The sequence below is a fragment of the Parasteatoda tepidariorum genome, chromosome 7, assembly GCF_982258835.1.
Source record: "Parasteatoda tepidariorum strain Cologne lab strain chromosome 7, Ptep-v5.0, whole genome shotgun sequence".
NCBI classification, from domain to species: Eukaryota; Metazoa; Arthropoda; class Arachnida; order Araneae; family Theridiidae; genus Parasteatoda; species Parasteatoda tepidariorum.
Window position 1 is genome coordinate 98,259,781 of NC_141761.1, and position 14,390 is coordinate 98,274,170.

At 32.4% G+C, this 14,390-nt stretch overlaps 1 protein-coding gene across 1 annotated transcript in view; it reads right to left on the reverse strand.

The window, feature by feature from the left end:
* Nucleotides 1–762: 762 nt before the first annotated feature.
* The window catches only part of LOC147807346 (SEC14-like protein 4), a 47,531-nt gene continuing 33,903 nt past the window's right edge, over nucleotides 763–14,390 (reverse strand). The window contains exons 8-12 of the mRNA XM_087168348.1: nucleotides 13,502–13,582; nucleotides 11,799–11,885; nucleotides 10,331–10,437; nucleotides 2,323–2,635; nucleotides 763–1,119 (exon numbers count right to left, since the gene is read on the reverse strand). Coding sequence (XP_087024474.1) covers nucleotides 1,019–1,119; nucleotides 2,323–2,635; nucleotides 10,331–10,437; nucleotides 11,799–11,885; nucleotides 13,502–13,582 — 689 coding nt within the window. The 3' untranslated portion in view covers nucleotides 763–1,018. The remainder of the gene's footprint in view (nucleotides 1,120–2,322; nucleotides 2,636–10,330; nucleotides 10,438–11,798; nucleotides 11,886–13,501; nucleotides 13,583–14,390) is intronic.

Below are 14,390 nucleotides of genomic sequence, written 5' to 3' on the forward strand. Positions count from 1 at the left end.
AATATATAATTGTTTTAACATTACATATATATATATATATATATATATATATATATATATATATATATATATATATATATATATATATATATATATATATATATATATATATATATATATATATATATATATATATATATATATATATATATATATATATATATATATATATATTTCAAACGGTGAATGTTGACAATCACATAGTTGTTTTGGTAAATGTTAGATATACATACTAGGTCTAGTTAAGTGCCCTGCTCGGCATACATTTTCCCGGTATGCCTTACATCAATATTTTTTTAAGGCTCAGTGCCACTGCCCAGTATGCATTTAACCGGTAATACGAACATTAATGTTTCTCCTAATATATCCTTAGCATATATTAAAATATCGAATGAACGAATCAACGAATAAATTAATATCAAATCGTGTATAAATATTTCGGACATTCGCCAAAACGACCATATGATTGTTGACATTCACCAGTGAAAATCGATATTCTCTTGATTTCGATCATTCATTCATCAAGTACACGGTAACATATCGCTGGTTCAAAATTGAAACGACACTTCTGCACTCACTTGTCATTCAAACAACACTAATTATGTTCTCAGTAGTGTAGTTTCAATTTTGAACCAGCGATATATACTATACGCATTATTTATCTTGTGCGCAGTGTTTTAACACTAGTAATTTAAAATAATACGACCAGCTAAGTAAAACTAAAAAAATAAAACTTGCAAAATAAATATACAAAACAAAACATATATAAAAGCGTTTTATTATACAATGCAATGAGATATAATGTCTACTGTCATACGCACTTATTCAATCTTTAACTGCACACATTGCAAAAATTATGTGCACACACTGCACTGACACATACAATCCAATGAAAATACATTTCTGTCACATAAATATGTACTTCCCTTAACTTCACACATTCGACAAAAAATAGATTTTCACAAGCAATTGATTCATGGTTTGAGATCGCAGCTAAAATGTTTTAATATGGGTAATGCTATGACCCGTCACTTTGTTGATGAGGGCTTGTAACATTCACTCTATAGTAAACTTCCTTAGATTGTATCCAACTATAAGTGTTATCAAACTCCAAGTAATCTAAATTGAAAAGAACAAAATATTAGGCATCATCAAATAGAATTGCATGGTGGAATAGTTTAAGATTATACGGGGTGTCTCAAAAATGCAGCGAAAAACCTTAAGACAGGTAGGTGGCATCATTCGACTTGAGTGCTTAATGACAACGTCACAGATCACGTGAGCCAGATGTAAGCAGCCACACTTTTTTGAATGGAGTGGATCGGATAATGGTTTTTCGTTTTACATATGTACATTTAATAATGGGAATTTTTTTGCATTATCTTAAAATGTTATCAAATGACATAATAGATAATAGCAGTTCATTATGTTACAAGAAATAAAGTTTGCTGTAAATTATACATGACATGATGGGACATTGAATGCCGGAATGTAGTCACAACGCAGACGAATCTTGCTACGAAATTTGCAATTGCCAAAAGTTCGTGATACCCGATACTTTTAAGAGCTTCCAAAACAAGATAATCCCGCAGCAAATTGATAGTAAGGACACGGTTCCCAGTAGAACACCAAAGTCTATCATCACAGGCTAAGGTCAGTAAGCAGGTGAGTAACCACTTTGATCAGCCTGCGTAAGGACCGAGGGTGTGCGGTATTGGTCTTCCTTAAACTGTTCTGCCGTAGGTTGACGGGCTACCAAAGCAGGGGAGCCATCTCCTCTGCAAAGGATCAAAATTGCGATGGCATATCTTCGGATCATCCTATGTCCCAGACCATCGCCAATAGCCCATTGCGCAGCTCTAGTGCGACGTTATTAGAGTACCTACCAAAACAAAATAAATCAGGGCTCTAATTAAGAATTCAGGGATAGTCAAGCGTTGTTGCTAGGTGCGTTGCAGTAGTGGAATGTAGAGCACCACCCAGTGGCGTAAAGTGACACTTGTTGTAAAGGGTTGCTGTACAATTTTCAATTCTTATTAAGCGCATTTAAATTCTCTTAAAATTAGTCGTAACACATATGAGACACTTTGCATGGAAGAATAATTTAATTTATAAAACCTACTTTCAATATTAAAAGAAGTATTATTTATTATATATTCGAAACAAAATCCTTCTTCTTATTCATAATGATTGATCAAGTGTAAACAAGAATGTTATTTGTTATCATTAAAAAAAAATCAGATGTTAGCCTTGTCTATTAGAATGAGTTAAAAGTGATTTTACGTTTACAAGTATTTAAGAGTAATTATTACGAATGCTTACAGTTTCCTGCCTTTTCACTTTTGAATACACCACTCTCAAAAGCAATGCTTGTGTCCACTCTTTGCCTCGGAAAAACCTCTATGGGTTCCTTGCTGGAATATTTGCTTTCCTTATACAATAGTGCAAAACCAATATCCTTTCCTTTAGTTTCGAATTCCCATTCAATTTCAGCTCCAGGATATAATACATGAAGTTCAATCTGAACTTTTGAAAGCCTATTAATAGAAATTTTTTTCACTTTTGGTTGACCAGATAAAGAAACTCTGCGGTTTAGAGCATAAAGGCATTCTGGAACGACACCGCCATGATTTATCTGCAAAAAAATTAACAATTTAGCTCTGTTTTTATTATTATCATTTATGAAGTATTTATGATTATAGACAATTAAAACTATAAAAACAACAACAAGAAACATTTTAATATGCAAATCTTTAGAATTTGAAGATGAATGGCGGTTTATTAATGCTATATTCCATATATCACATCTTCTTTTTATCTCTTCGATTTGATCTAATTTCCTTATATAGTTAAATCAATTCAAAATAAGTAAGGTACACTTTTTTAGAATAGTCTCGCAGTGGAGTGATCATAAAGACACTATTCCCAATAGAACAGCGAAGTCAAACATCACTGACTGCTATCAGTAAGCTGCTGGGTGGCCACTTTAATCTGCCTGCGTAGGGACCAAGGGTGAGCGATATTGTAAACTGTTTTATTTTTATAGTTTTTAATTTTATAGCTGTCGTTGAACAACCGACACGATTCTGGGCTTACGTCAACCAATGTCCAACTCAGTCGCCTTGTAATTTTGATCCAAATTCAGAAGACAAGAGAACTTACGTATGGCTCTATCCCCTGTGCCATCACGTAATCTGTTCTATTGTAAAGTGCTTGATTTCGCGCCAGGTCATCGAGCTCACAAGACAGGTGAGCCATCGTCTCTGCAGAAGATCAAAATTTCGATGGCATATCTTCGGATCTTCCTTAGGAATGCATTCCAAATCATCGAGAATATCCCATTGTGCAGCTCTAGCGGGACTAAATAAGGTGCTTGCCTACCTTTATAGGGACAAAAAAAGTTTCTTTTTTCATCTATTATATGATTTAAAAAGTTTCACTTCTATTTTCTTACTAAATCGCGATATCAGTTGAATAAATTTTGTACACCTTAACTATGTCTCTGCCCTTACAGCATACAAAATCTCCGCCATATCCTTGCATTCCCTTGTTGTCTAGGCTGAATCGTCTTCTGGCTAAATATTTCTTTTAAATTAAAGAAGATCTGATAGTTTTAGGGCAGGCTCAGACAATAGGGAAGGAGTTTTTAATATATTATCCAATTAACATACTATAGAAAACGAGTGATGGTTTAAAACAGGGTCCCCAACCCTATGCCGGCGGGCACCATGGCGCCCGTCGATCGATCTAGGTGCGCCCGCTGCTCAACTATAAAATATTTCAGTTTTCCAAATACATACTGAAGTACGCTGGCTCACTAAAGGTAAAGTACTTGAATAGATTTCTACATATAATTGGAGAAATAAAAAATTATCTTGCAAGCAAAAATCAAACATTTTTAGAACTAAGAGATCCTCTTTGCCTAGCAGATTGGTCGTTCATAACGGACATAAAGAAAAAACTAAATTATTTAAACTTGGAGCTGCAGGGAAAGGACAAACATAAAGCAAAAATGATGGAGGCTGATAACTCGTTCGGAGCTAAGCTAGTTTTGTGGATATCACATTTGAAAATGAAGTCTCTTGTGCATTTTCCAAACATGAAAAAATTGATAGGTGACAGTGAAATTGACATTTGTCATCAACCTCCAATTGCTTAAAGATCAATTTAAAAAGCGCTTTCAGCAATTTAATATCATCGAGCCTTTGATAATTTTTTGTTAATCTTTTTACCAACCAAATAAACGTAACCGTAATAGCAACATACATTTCAGAATTTCTTCAAGTAAAGCGAGAAGAATTGGATATAGAAATTTTGGATCTCCATTGGATGACATTATCCTCAAAACTATTATATCACATGAGAAATTCTGGAATATATTTGAAGGACTAAATTCCATTCTTAAAAAGAGCATCATATTCTCCCAATTATGTAGCGCTGGTCAGCGAAATGCCATGCCAAACACCACATGCCACTGTATAATAATTTTTATACTTCGTATGTTTTGAAAGCAATTTAGTAATCATTTATTTTACACAAAAATATTAAGTGCATTCATATGTTAAATTAATTTTTAAAATTTAATTTTTTGTGCACTATATGTAGTGTGTATTATTACCTATGTCTACCAACTATAAACTTATCTTGAAAAAATAAATGGTGCCCGCCATTCGACCGATATTCTGGTATTTGCTCTTAGGTACAAAAAGGTTGGGGACCACTGGTTTAAAGGGTGACATAGTGAAATATGAGGTGCAGTGCTCAAAAAAAATAAAAAGACCACCCTGAATAACTTTTGATTTATTGATTGGAATTTCACGTACTAGGACTCAATCTTTAAGGTTCGATGGGGTGACTTCAAATATGCTAATTAATTAGTGCAGACGATATTTCAAGTTACGGTATCAGACACAAAAACTTACTTCATCTAAATAAACATTCCTTGTTTCGACGGATTTGGAATTTTGACCCTCAAAATAAAGGGGGTTGTCGAAATTTGGAAAATATGATTCCTCTAGTTTATTCAAGAGAGCGATCCAAAATTTAATTCCTTAATGTTAATTTTACTTTTTGGAGTATTTCAGCACATCTCGAGAACCTTTTAAGCGAATTGAAAATGTTTTGCATATTATTACAAAATTCGTTTATCCAAAAATTATTCCATGCAAAATATAACTTTTAGTAAATATTTATTATTCTTTTATTGCTGTATCTAATAATAGCAGAAAAGCTTTTAAATTGTAATGCATACAATTTTTGCATCATTTTAACTAATGCCATTTTAAATGGCAAAATACAAAATTAGAGAGAACTCGATCGAATTGTTCTTGAGAAATAAAAATTTAAAAATATAACTTTTTCAAAACTCGATTTCTCAGGAACTATTATACGCATTTCGCCCAGATTTCGTATTTTGCCAGGCAAAATTACGTCCTTCAAAATGATGTGAAAAATTGTACACCTTACATTTCAAAATTCATTTGACTTTCATTAAAAAATAATAAAAAATATCAAATATTTATTAAAAGTTATATTTTGCATGGGATTATCTTCGGACATATGAATTTTATTATTGCGTGACAAATTTTTTTAATTAGCTTGAAAAGTTCTTGATTCATGGTGAAATACGCAAAAAGTAAAAACTAGTACTAACTGGTCCAAGCTATGGAAGGCCGTCCTCGCCGATTTGGGGCCAAAAATCTAAAAAAAGTAAAGTGGGAAAAAAGTATGTTTATTCTGCGAATGTATGTTTTTGTGCCTGATTTCGTCACTTAAAATATCCTCTGCACTAATTAATTAGCATATTTGAAATCATTCTCTCGAACTACTAAGATTGGTTCCTTGAATGTGAAGATTCGATTCTAGATCAAAAGTAATTCAGGATGGTCCGTTTTTTATTTTGCTCACTGTACAACTCTCGATCAAAAAACGTAGCGGGGAGCTGGTTTGACATGTGCATACAAAAATTGCAAACCTAAACTCAGTGGCGCGACAGCCCATAGAGGGTCAAAGCTGGTCTCTGGGATGCAGGAGCAGATGCTCCGGTTTGGTGGTCAGTCGAACGTGGAGTCCCTAGTCTTAAGTCCCTAAACATGATTGGTACTAATTTTATCGAACTACAAAAATTGGTACTAATTTTATTGAAGGTACAAAAATTGCTGCATGCTTCAAAAAAAAAAAAGGCATGACTGAAAAAGCAATTATAACTAAATATAAAAATGTGTTCAACATTTAGCATGATATTATATCATGAAATATGCACGTGGAATTATGAATGGAACGACATTTTTAAATGCAAAAGATTAAAATAAAAGGTAGTTTCTAAAAGAGAGGTATACACGAATAATTAAAAAAAAATCGCTTTAGAATATGAGGTCAAAAAGGCTACCGGTGGTCGTTGTAAATTATACATAATAGACAAAAAACAATAAGCTAAAATTGATCTACATCATTTAATTTCTATCCGTGTTACACATTTGTGATCAATAATACTACAGGAAATGCTCAATGTTTTGGTAAGCTGTTGCGAAATTAGGGTGCATTTAGGACATACATGCATGTTAGACAACGTAAGCCATTTCACACAACGTCGATGTAAAGAGTGTTTTCAGAACTCTGGCTTAAGTTTTGAGCGAGCATCCTCGACTGTAGTATTTGTTGTCACGTGTACAAATACAGTAAAAATTAATTGATGCCATACGATTTTAGTTTATTATCTACGTATAATTTGAAGCTCCCTCTAGCGGCTCCTGGTAGCATTTGCGATTCCATGTTCCAATGTGATTTTTACTCTTTTTCCATGCTATCTTTGCTTTTTCATTTCGTTAAAAAATTTTTATCACCCAGTTTATGTGAAGAACACAATTTCTCTAACATCTTTCCGTTCTATTTCTTTTTTTAAATATCGTCATATTTCCAACAATAATTTTTAAATATTTCACGAGAAAATATTAAAAAAAAATCTAAAACAGGGCTGCAAATTACTTGCAAACGATTGGTGGCAAATTGATAAACGATTCTTTAAAATTACGTTGTTTATGCTGTACATATCAAGAAGTTCGAAAAAAAAATAGGTAAAGGTACTGTCAATTTTCTTTTGTTCTGTTATCTGATTTATAAGGAAAAAATGCTATATTTACAAAAAAGTAAATAAAGCGTGTAAACTATGTCAGTGAATCAAAAAGTTTATCACCCATTTTTAGTCTAGATTTTTAAAACGATAGATAATAACCTAAACAATCCAACGAAAAAAAAAAGATTCTGATAATTTAATGAAATCTCGTCCTTGAAAGTTCTATTTTGAGATTTCCTTATTTCTTTTTTTAAAAACTTCTTTTTTTCGTCTTTTTTTGAGTTAAAAAAGTGTCAGCATAAACTAACTTTTGGTTTTAATTAAAACTGTTACTTAAGCTGGCTCTTGATTTGTTTTTTTAATTACTCATTTATTATTTATTTATTCATTTATTTTTTGCTTTTGTAAGGAAAATAAATTAATAAATATATTTTTACGTTAATCTAATAAATTTAAGTTCGGAATCTTGCCAATACAAGTGCACTTTTTTTCACGAGGCAAAATAAATAAATAAATAAAACTTAATTAATGCAAGAAGGGAAAAACATTTTTATCTCAAATTGATTTACACACGAAAACAAAGGAAATTAAAATACTAATTTGTTTTCAAAAATGTTTGACATTTGAGAAGTTACATTTTGACAAATTAAACGAAATAACAACCAGCTTAATCTATAATTTATTTAATAACCATCGTTGAACACCCGCCCCAATTATGAGTTTACGACTATCAATGTTCAACTACGCAGCCGTGTAATTTTGAACCCAATCCAAAAGACAAAGAAAGTTCTGGATCAAGTTTTGAACAAAATTCTGCCTTAGAGATGGACTTTTCAATCGAACTAACCTGCATTTATGTTACATGGAGAGGAAAACCACGAAAACCTCCCACCGTTGGTAAGGCGGCAAGAGAACTCTAACGCATGATCCGTCTATAACGGAGGATATTTTACGTCAGCACTGTGGTCGGTACAAACCGAACATATAGACCAGGGGTTTCCAACTTACATTAGGCCGGGGGTCACAATTAAAAACACATATCAAATGGCGGGCCACAACTTTATCAAAAATTTATGTAGGACTCTTATGTTTGAAGGAACATTAAATATTACTGTCAGATTTTTACCAATTTGTACAAAACAAAGGTATTGAATTACAAATTAAAATAAGAAGTTTAGATTTTTTAAAATATTTAATTGTTATTAATAATATTTTTATAAATCTTAAATAAATAATAAAAATTCGGGCTACAATAACTTTAATGTGCATCTATGTATTAAACATTTAATGTGCTACAGATATCTAATTGTTATGATATAAAACTTTAAAAAGGTTGGTATTAAAACTTACATAGTAGCATACAAAATATTCAATGAGAAACATGAGGTTTGTCTGCTGCAACCACCAGAGAATAGGTATTTACATGCCAAATTTAAAATTTGCAAATGTGAGTGTAAATAGTTTCGTCCAAAATGAGTGGTTTCAAAAAGTAAAATCGGAGAATTTCTTCGAGAAAATTTCTGATACGCAAGTGCTAAATTATATTCACAAAATACTAAAAAAAAACAATGAAAAGAGCAACATACACAATTATTTTTGTATTTGAATAAATATTTTCTTGGACGCAAAAACTGAGAAATAAATTTTTTTGCACCGATTGTATGTTAAATTTCACAGAAGCGAAGAAATTATGTTTTTATTAATGAGAAAAGTATTTTAAGCCCATATAGATTTTTTACGAAAATTTCTCGCAAAAAAAATGACAACTAATATATTTTAAATACACAAGTGGACGACCTTCGTGCTAAAATACAAACTAAGGTAAACAACGTTTAAGAGCACAAAAATATTTACATTTATATTTATATTTATAAATATAAATATAAATAATTATAAATATTTTTGTGCTCTTAAACGTTGTTTACCTTAGTTTGTAATATATTTTAGTTCGCGGGTCACAAAAAAAGGCTTCGCGGGCCGTGCCACCTCATTGGGAGGCGAGCTGTCATTCCCCAGAGCCACTTATAGGACTCGCCATCACTATATGTGTAAAGTGGAAAAGGTGTATTTAGCATTTTCTTGATTTCGCTTTCACATTTCAAAAGCTCCATTTTAATTGCTTTTTTTATATCTATTTAATAAATTTATTATTAATTCAATCAGTCTCAAGATGTATGACAACATATTTTTCAATAATGTCTATTAACTTAATATTAAAAAAACTGAAATAAAAGAAATGGCTGTTCAATAGAAAACAATTATGCAGTTTATTGAATTTTAACGACGGTTATAAAATAAAATAACCATATGTCTAACCGTGGAGGCTCAGGGGGTAGAGCTTTCGCCTTCCAATGAGGCGAACCGGGTTCGAATCCCAACGATGACTAGTCGATACGAATTCCACACCTGGCTCTCCCCAACCATAGTGCCGACGTAAAAATATTCTTAGTGAGAGATGGATCATGGATTAGAGTCCCGTAGTCATCAGGCTAACCTTGGGAGGATTTCGTGGTTTTCCTCTCCATGCAAATCAAATGTGTTTTAGTTCTATCAAAAAGTCCTATACAAAGGCAGATTTCTTCCAATACTTGATCCAGGTGTTTCCTTGTCTGCTGGATTGGGTTCAAAATTACAAGGCTACGAAGTTGAACATTAGTAGTCGTAAACCCAACTATGGGTCAGACGATAATATATGTGTATGTATAGGATGGACACAGGGACACATTTCAGTTCCTCTCTGTCCCTAACCTGATACATTTTGTTCGAAATAATAATTTTATTCATTGAAAGTAGCCAGTTTCCAGGGTCTCATTACCCTAAATCCGATTACTTTAACTTTAACCAGCCTATTTTATTCAAAATAATATATTTTGAACCGAACCGTTCACAAATTTCCTTTGGATTCCTGGGCCTGTGTGTATTGCCCTATCGTCGCTAGCTTCATACGCTGAAAAGCTTTTAGAATTAACATAATTGTTAATCTTTAGCATACAACTCCGTAAATTAGCTATTAGACGCTCCGCTATTAGACACCATAGAAATTTTGCACTCTAACTAAGTTGGTGAACAGCACGTTCATGTACACGCTTTCTGCGGAAGTTGTGTAAAAAACAGAGATTGCTTTCTAGTTACTGAGCAGCAGCTGCGTACAATTTTCTGAATTTCGTGAACGAACAGAATGCTATGTGAAAGTGCAAAATTTCTCTGAAATAAATAAAATTACGAATGTTCTACAGATCAAAAATTGAATGAACTTACGAATGTTCTGCACATAGGATCACCATCAGGATCTGTTTTATTACCTCCTAGAAAAGCTGGTAATTCATTAACATCCATACTTTTCTGCAGATCTTCCTGCCAACCATCTATGAGAAAAAAAAAACACTGTATATACGCTGTAAGCTTATTTGAATATACGGTTGTTTGCAAATTTCCGGTGGTCTCGGTTAAGCTTACTGACAACGGAGCCTACAATTCTAATTGAAATAAACCTAAAAAATAATGTCCACAATTTACAAAGATTCAGGGATTTTCAATAAACTTATACATGTATTGCGTTAGTCCAACCTCCCCTCCCCCCAAATTTTTAAAAGTTTGTGCGTCTTTGTCTACCACAGTTTTCTTGTGCTAAACGCGAATTTTCTTGTAAAATCTTTTTATTGACCTAAACTGGCCTTAGGCACAAAATTTGCCTTTTAGGTCAAATTTTCCATTTATGCACTCGCCATGTGAAAGAACCATAGCTCAAAAACTAGCGGGTTTTTGAGCTATGGTACCATCGCCATACGTAGAGACGAGCCACCATACGTGTAACGTGTTGCTTCTGCGACCTTAGAACCATGTGATTAAAACCAAAAAAGAAGGTAGTTGTCTGAAATGCTCCTTTTCCACAACTTGACATTCCATCTGAAAAATAACACAAGTTAACTCGAACAAAAAATTTAGTTAACTCTAACATAGAGAACCGGTAGAACAAAATCTCCGCTTTCGAATAATCTAAACCATGCCAAAAACATTTACTGACATGGTTAATATTAACCTAAATAAACGCAGGGGACTTAGTTGCTAATAATGCTTTTAGCAAACAAAATATTATGACTTGAAATTATTATTGGAATAGGAAAATTGATCACTTTATTAATATTGTTCAGAAAGAAAACATTTTTAAGATTAACTTTTTAATTTTTCATACGTAACTTTGATCATGTACAGTTTGTCTAAAGTAAGAGCTCCCCTAACTATTCATCTGAACCAGTGGAGGTGAATGTGGTAAAGAGGTATAACTATTTCAAGGCAGGTCGGCGAGAGAAAGGGAATCTTTTTCTTCTGTCTATTATATTAGCCTTAGAGTTAAAAGAAGCTAGCCTCCCTGAAATGCACTATTCTTGTATCCATAGCAGCAGACTGTTTCAGACTTTGTGGAGGGGGGAGTTCTTACCGTAGACAAACTATAAATTTCTCTCTCTCTAGGTCCTATAAAATGTGCAATCTCGTTTAAATATGATGGTACTTTTTTATCACTTCAAATATAATATAATAATGCTTTTAGAGAATCATAACTTCAAATATATATTTATATATATTTTTAAAAGCTTTTAAGAATCATCATGTTACGGAATGGAAAGTGGCTTAGCAGTTATTTTTGCTTTATTTATTAAATTTAACTGAATTATTAGGGTATAATATATCCATATGTTTATCAAAGAAAATGGTTCATTCTTCTTACCTTTACCATATATTTTAACTTTATTTAAGGTTTGTCCAGTGATTAAAGGCTTAACGAAGTTGAATGCAATCTGGAAGTACCATGAAGCTGAAAAAGAAGCAAGAATCCTTTAAAAATTACATTTTTTAAAAACGCTAACTCTCAAAATTCACAAAATGTGGCATAAATAGCGAAGAATAAGAATTATTTTTAAAACTAATAACATTTTAAATGAAAAACTTTATTTCGTTACTTGTTAACCCTCTGAGCGTAAGTCGCGATTTTTTTCGAACTTTCAGACTTTAGCACATCCAAAAATAGGTTTTACAATATTATTGAAGAGGAATATAGTCCTTAGCAGGAAAATGTATGCATAGTTTAACCCAGGGTCTCAACCATTGAAGGGTTAAAAAACAAATGGTGATTTTCAATTGAATTTTTTTAAGTTATTTACTTTGAAATACCCATTCACTCTTTTGTCTTTTAACCAGTAGTACAGTAACTTATTCCCATCATCATAACATTACCAGTTAGTCGTACTTTTTTTAACATAAAGGAAAACAGAATAAATAAAGCTTAAGCTTTCAGGTTGATTCAATGTGGATGCTACAAACTTGAAGGGTGGCTCATTGAATAGAGCGTTCGCCTTCCACTAAGGTGAATAGGGTTCGAATTCCAGCGATGGCTGGTCAGTACGAAATCCGTCCCTGGCTCGCACCAATCACAGTACTGACACCAAATATTCTCAATGTAGACGGATCATGTGTAGAGTCCCCTTGTAGCCAGGCTAACCGTAGGATGTTTTCGTGGTTTCCCTCTCCATTTAACTCAAATTTGGGTTAGTTCCATCAAAAAGTTCTCCACGAAATCCTACTTCTCCCAATACTTGATTCAGGAGTTCCCTTGTCTTCTAGAATGGGTTCAAAATTACAAAGCGACGGAGTTGAACATTAGTAGTCGTAAACCTAAAATCGACTGACTGTTCAACGGCTCGGCTGTTCAACGACGGTTAGATAAAAAAAAAATTATCTGCAGTTTAGAGCAGTCCGAACATTTCCTCAATTTAGAAAAATAGTTAAGAGTGGAAAAAAAGAAGACTGTAGAACTCTAAACTATTTCGCCAATAGTTTAGAATAAAAAATTTAGGACTTCTAAAACAATATTCGGTACTCTTCGATTTTGCCAACACAAATAAATTAATCTATTTTTATTTATTTGTTTCTTTAATTTAAAATACAGTTGAAGTATAAAAAATTAATTAAATAAATAAATAAACGTAAAAAACAAGTTGATTTACTTAGGCCCGGTGATTTCGCTTTGGTGATTTGAGACGGAGGAAAGGTAAGTATGTCATTAACGTCGCACTAGAGCTGCACATTGGGCTATTGGCGATGGTCTGGGAAACATCCCTGTGGATGATCCGAAGACAAGCCATCGCAATTATAATCCTCTGCAGAGGGGATGGTTTCACTGATTTGGTAGCCTGACTACCAGCGTGCGAAGTCTAGCACTTTACGGTAGAACAGTCTAAACGAGGACCGATACAGCATACCCTCGGTCCATATGCAGGCTGATCAAAGTAGTCACCGACCTGCTTACCGCAGACAGAGATGCTTGACTTTGGTGTTCTACTAGAAACCATTTCTTTTTGATATGTACACTGCTGACTTGGCAGAATAGAAAAGTATCATATATTCAGGAATTAAAATCAATTGATTACATACCATTTATTATCATTGCGAACTTTAGATATTCCGGATAATTTTTTTCGTACATAGAAACCATTTTACTCACAACTTCAAGAGCTATAAAAAAATAAAAGATTATTTTAAACAGTAGTAGTTTATTTAGAACTTTTTTTCAAAATTTCATTTATGGATTAATGTTAACCTCGTTTATAATATAGAAAGGTTGGACAAAATGATGAAAACACTTCTATACTCAGTCAATTTCTTTCTGATTTCTCAAGAAACACTTAGAGAATTATTTTAAAACTTAAGAAATGTTTAGTTCATGCGCATTCTCATACACAATTAAGTTAAGTTTAAAGATTTTAGATGTTTGAGCGACCGGTAATAAATTGCAAATGAAAAATAAATGCTTTTTTTTTTTTAGCATTTTCAAGAAACATAGCGATAAACCTGTACCTTAAATCAATTACTTTGATTATTACATGCAATACCTCTACAAAATTTTGTAAACCTAGCTTAAATATTCATGAAGATATTAAAACATCTCCATAAATTTTTAAGTTAGGTTTATGAACTTTTATTTAAAAAAAACTAATTACTTCGACTTGCAACTATAACTGCAGAAATATTGAGTAAAATTCAATTTTTTTTTAAGTATTAATAAAATTCATTTAAATTTGAGCAAGATGTGAGTACTTAAAATAATTCTTTTATGCAGCGCATTCGCGGAAAATATTTAATAAAATGTTTTTTCATAATTTTGTGTAGAATCGTAATTGGTAATTTATGAAAAAACTCACTCTTTTTTTTTTAGCATCACCGAAGATCGTAGCTTAAAAAAAAAAGAGTGTGTCTTTTTTGTCGGAGATTCTTTCATTTTACAATTAAATAATGGCTAAGATTTATAATTTAAATTAATATT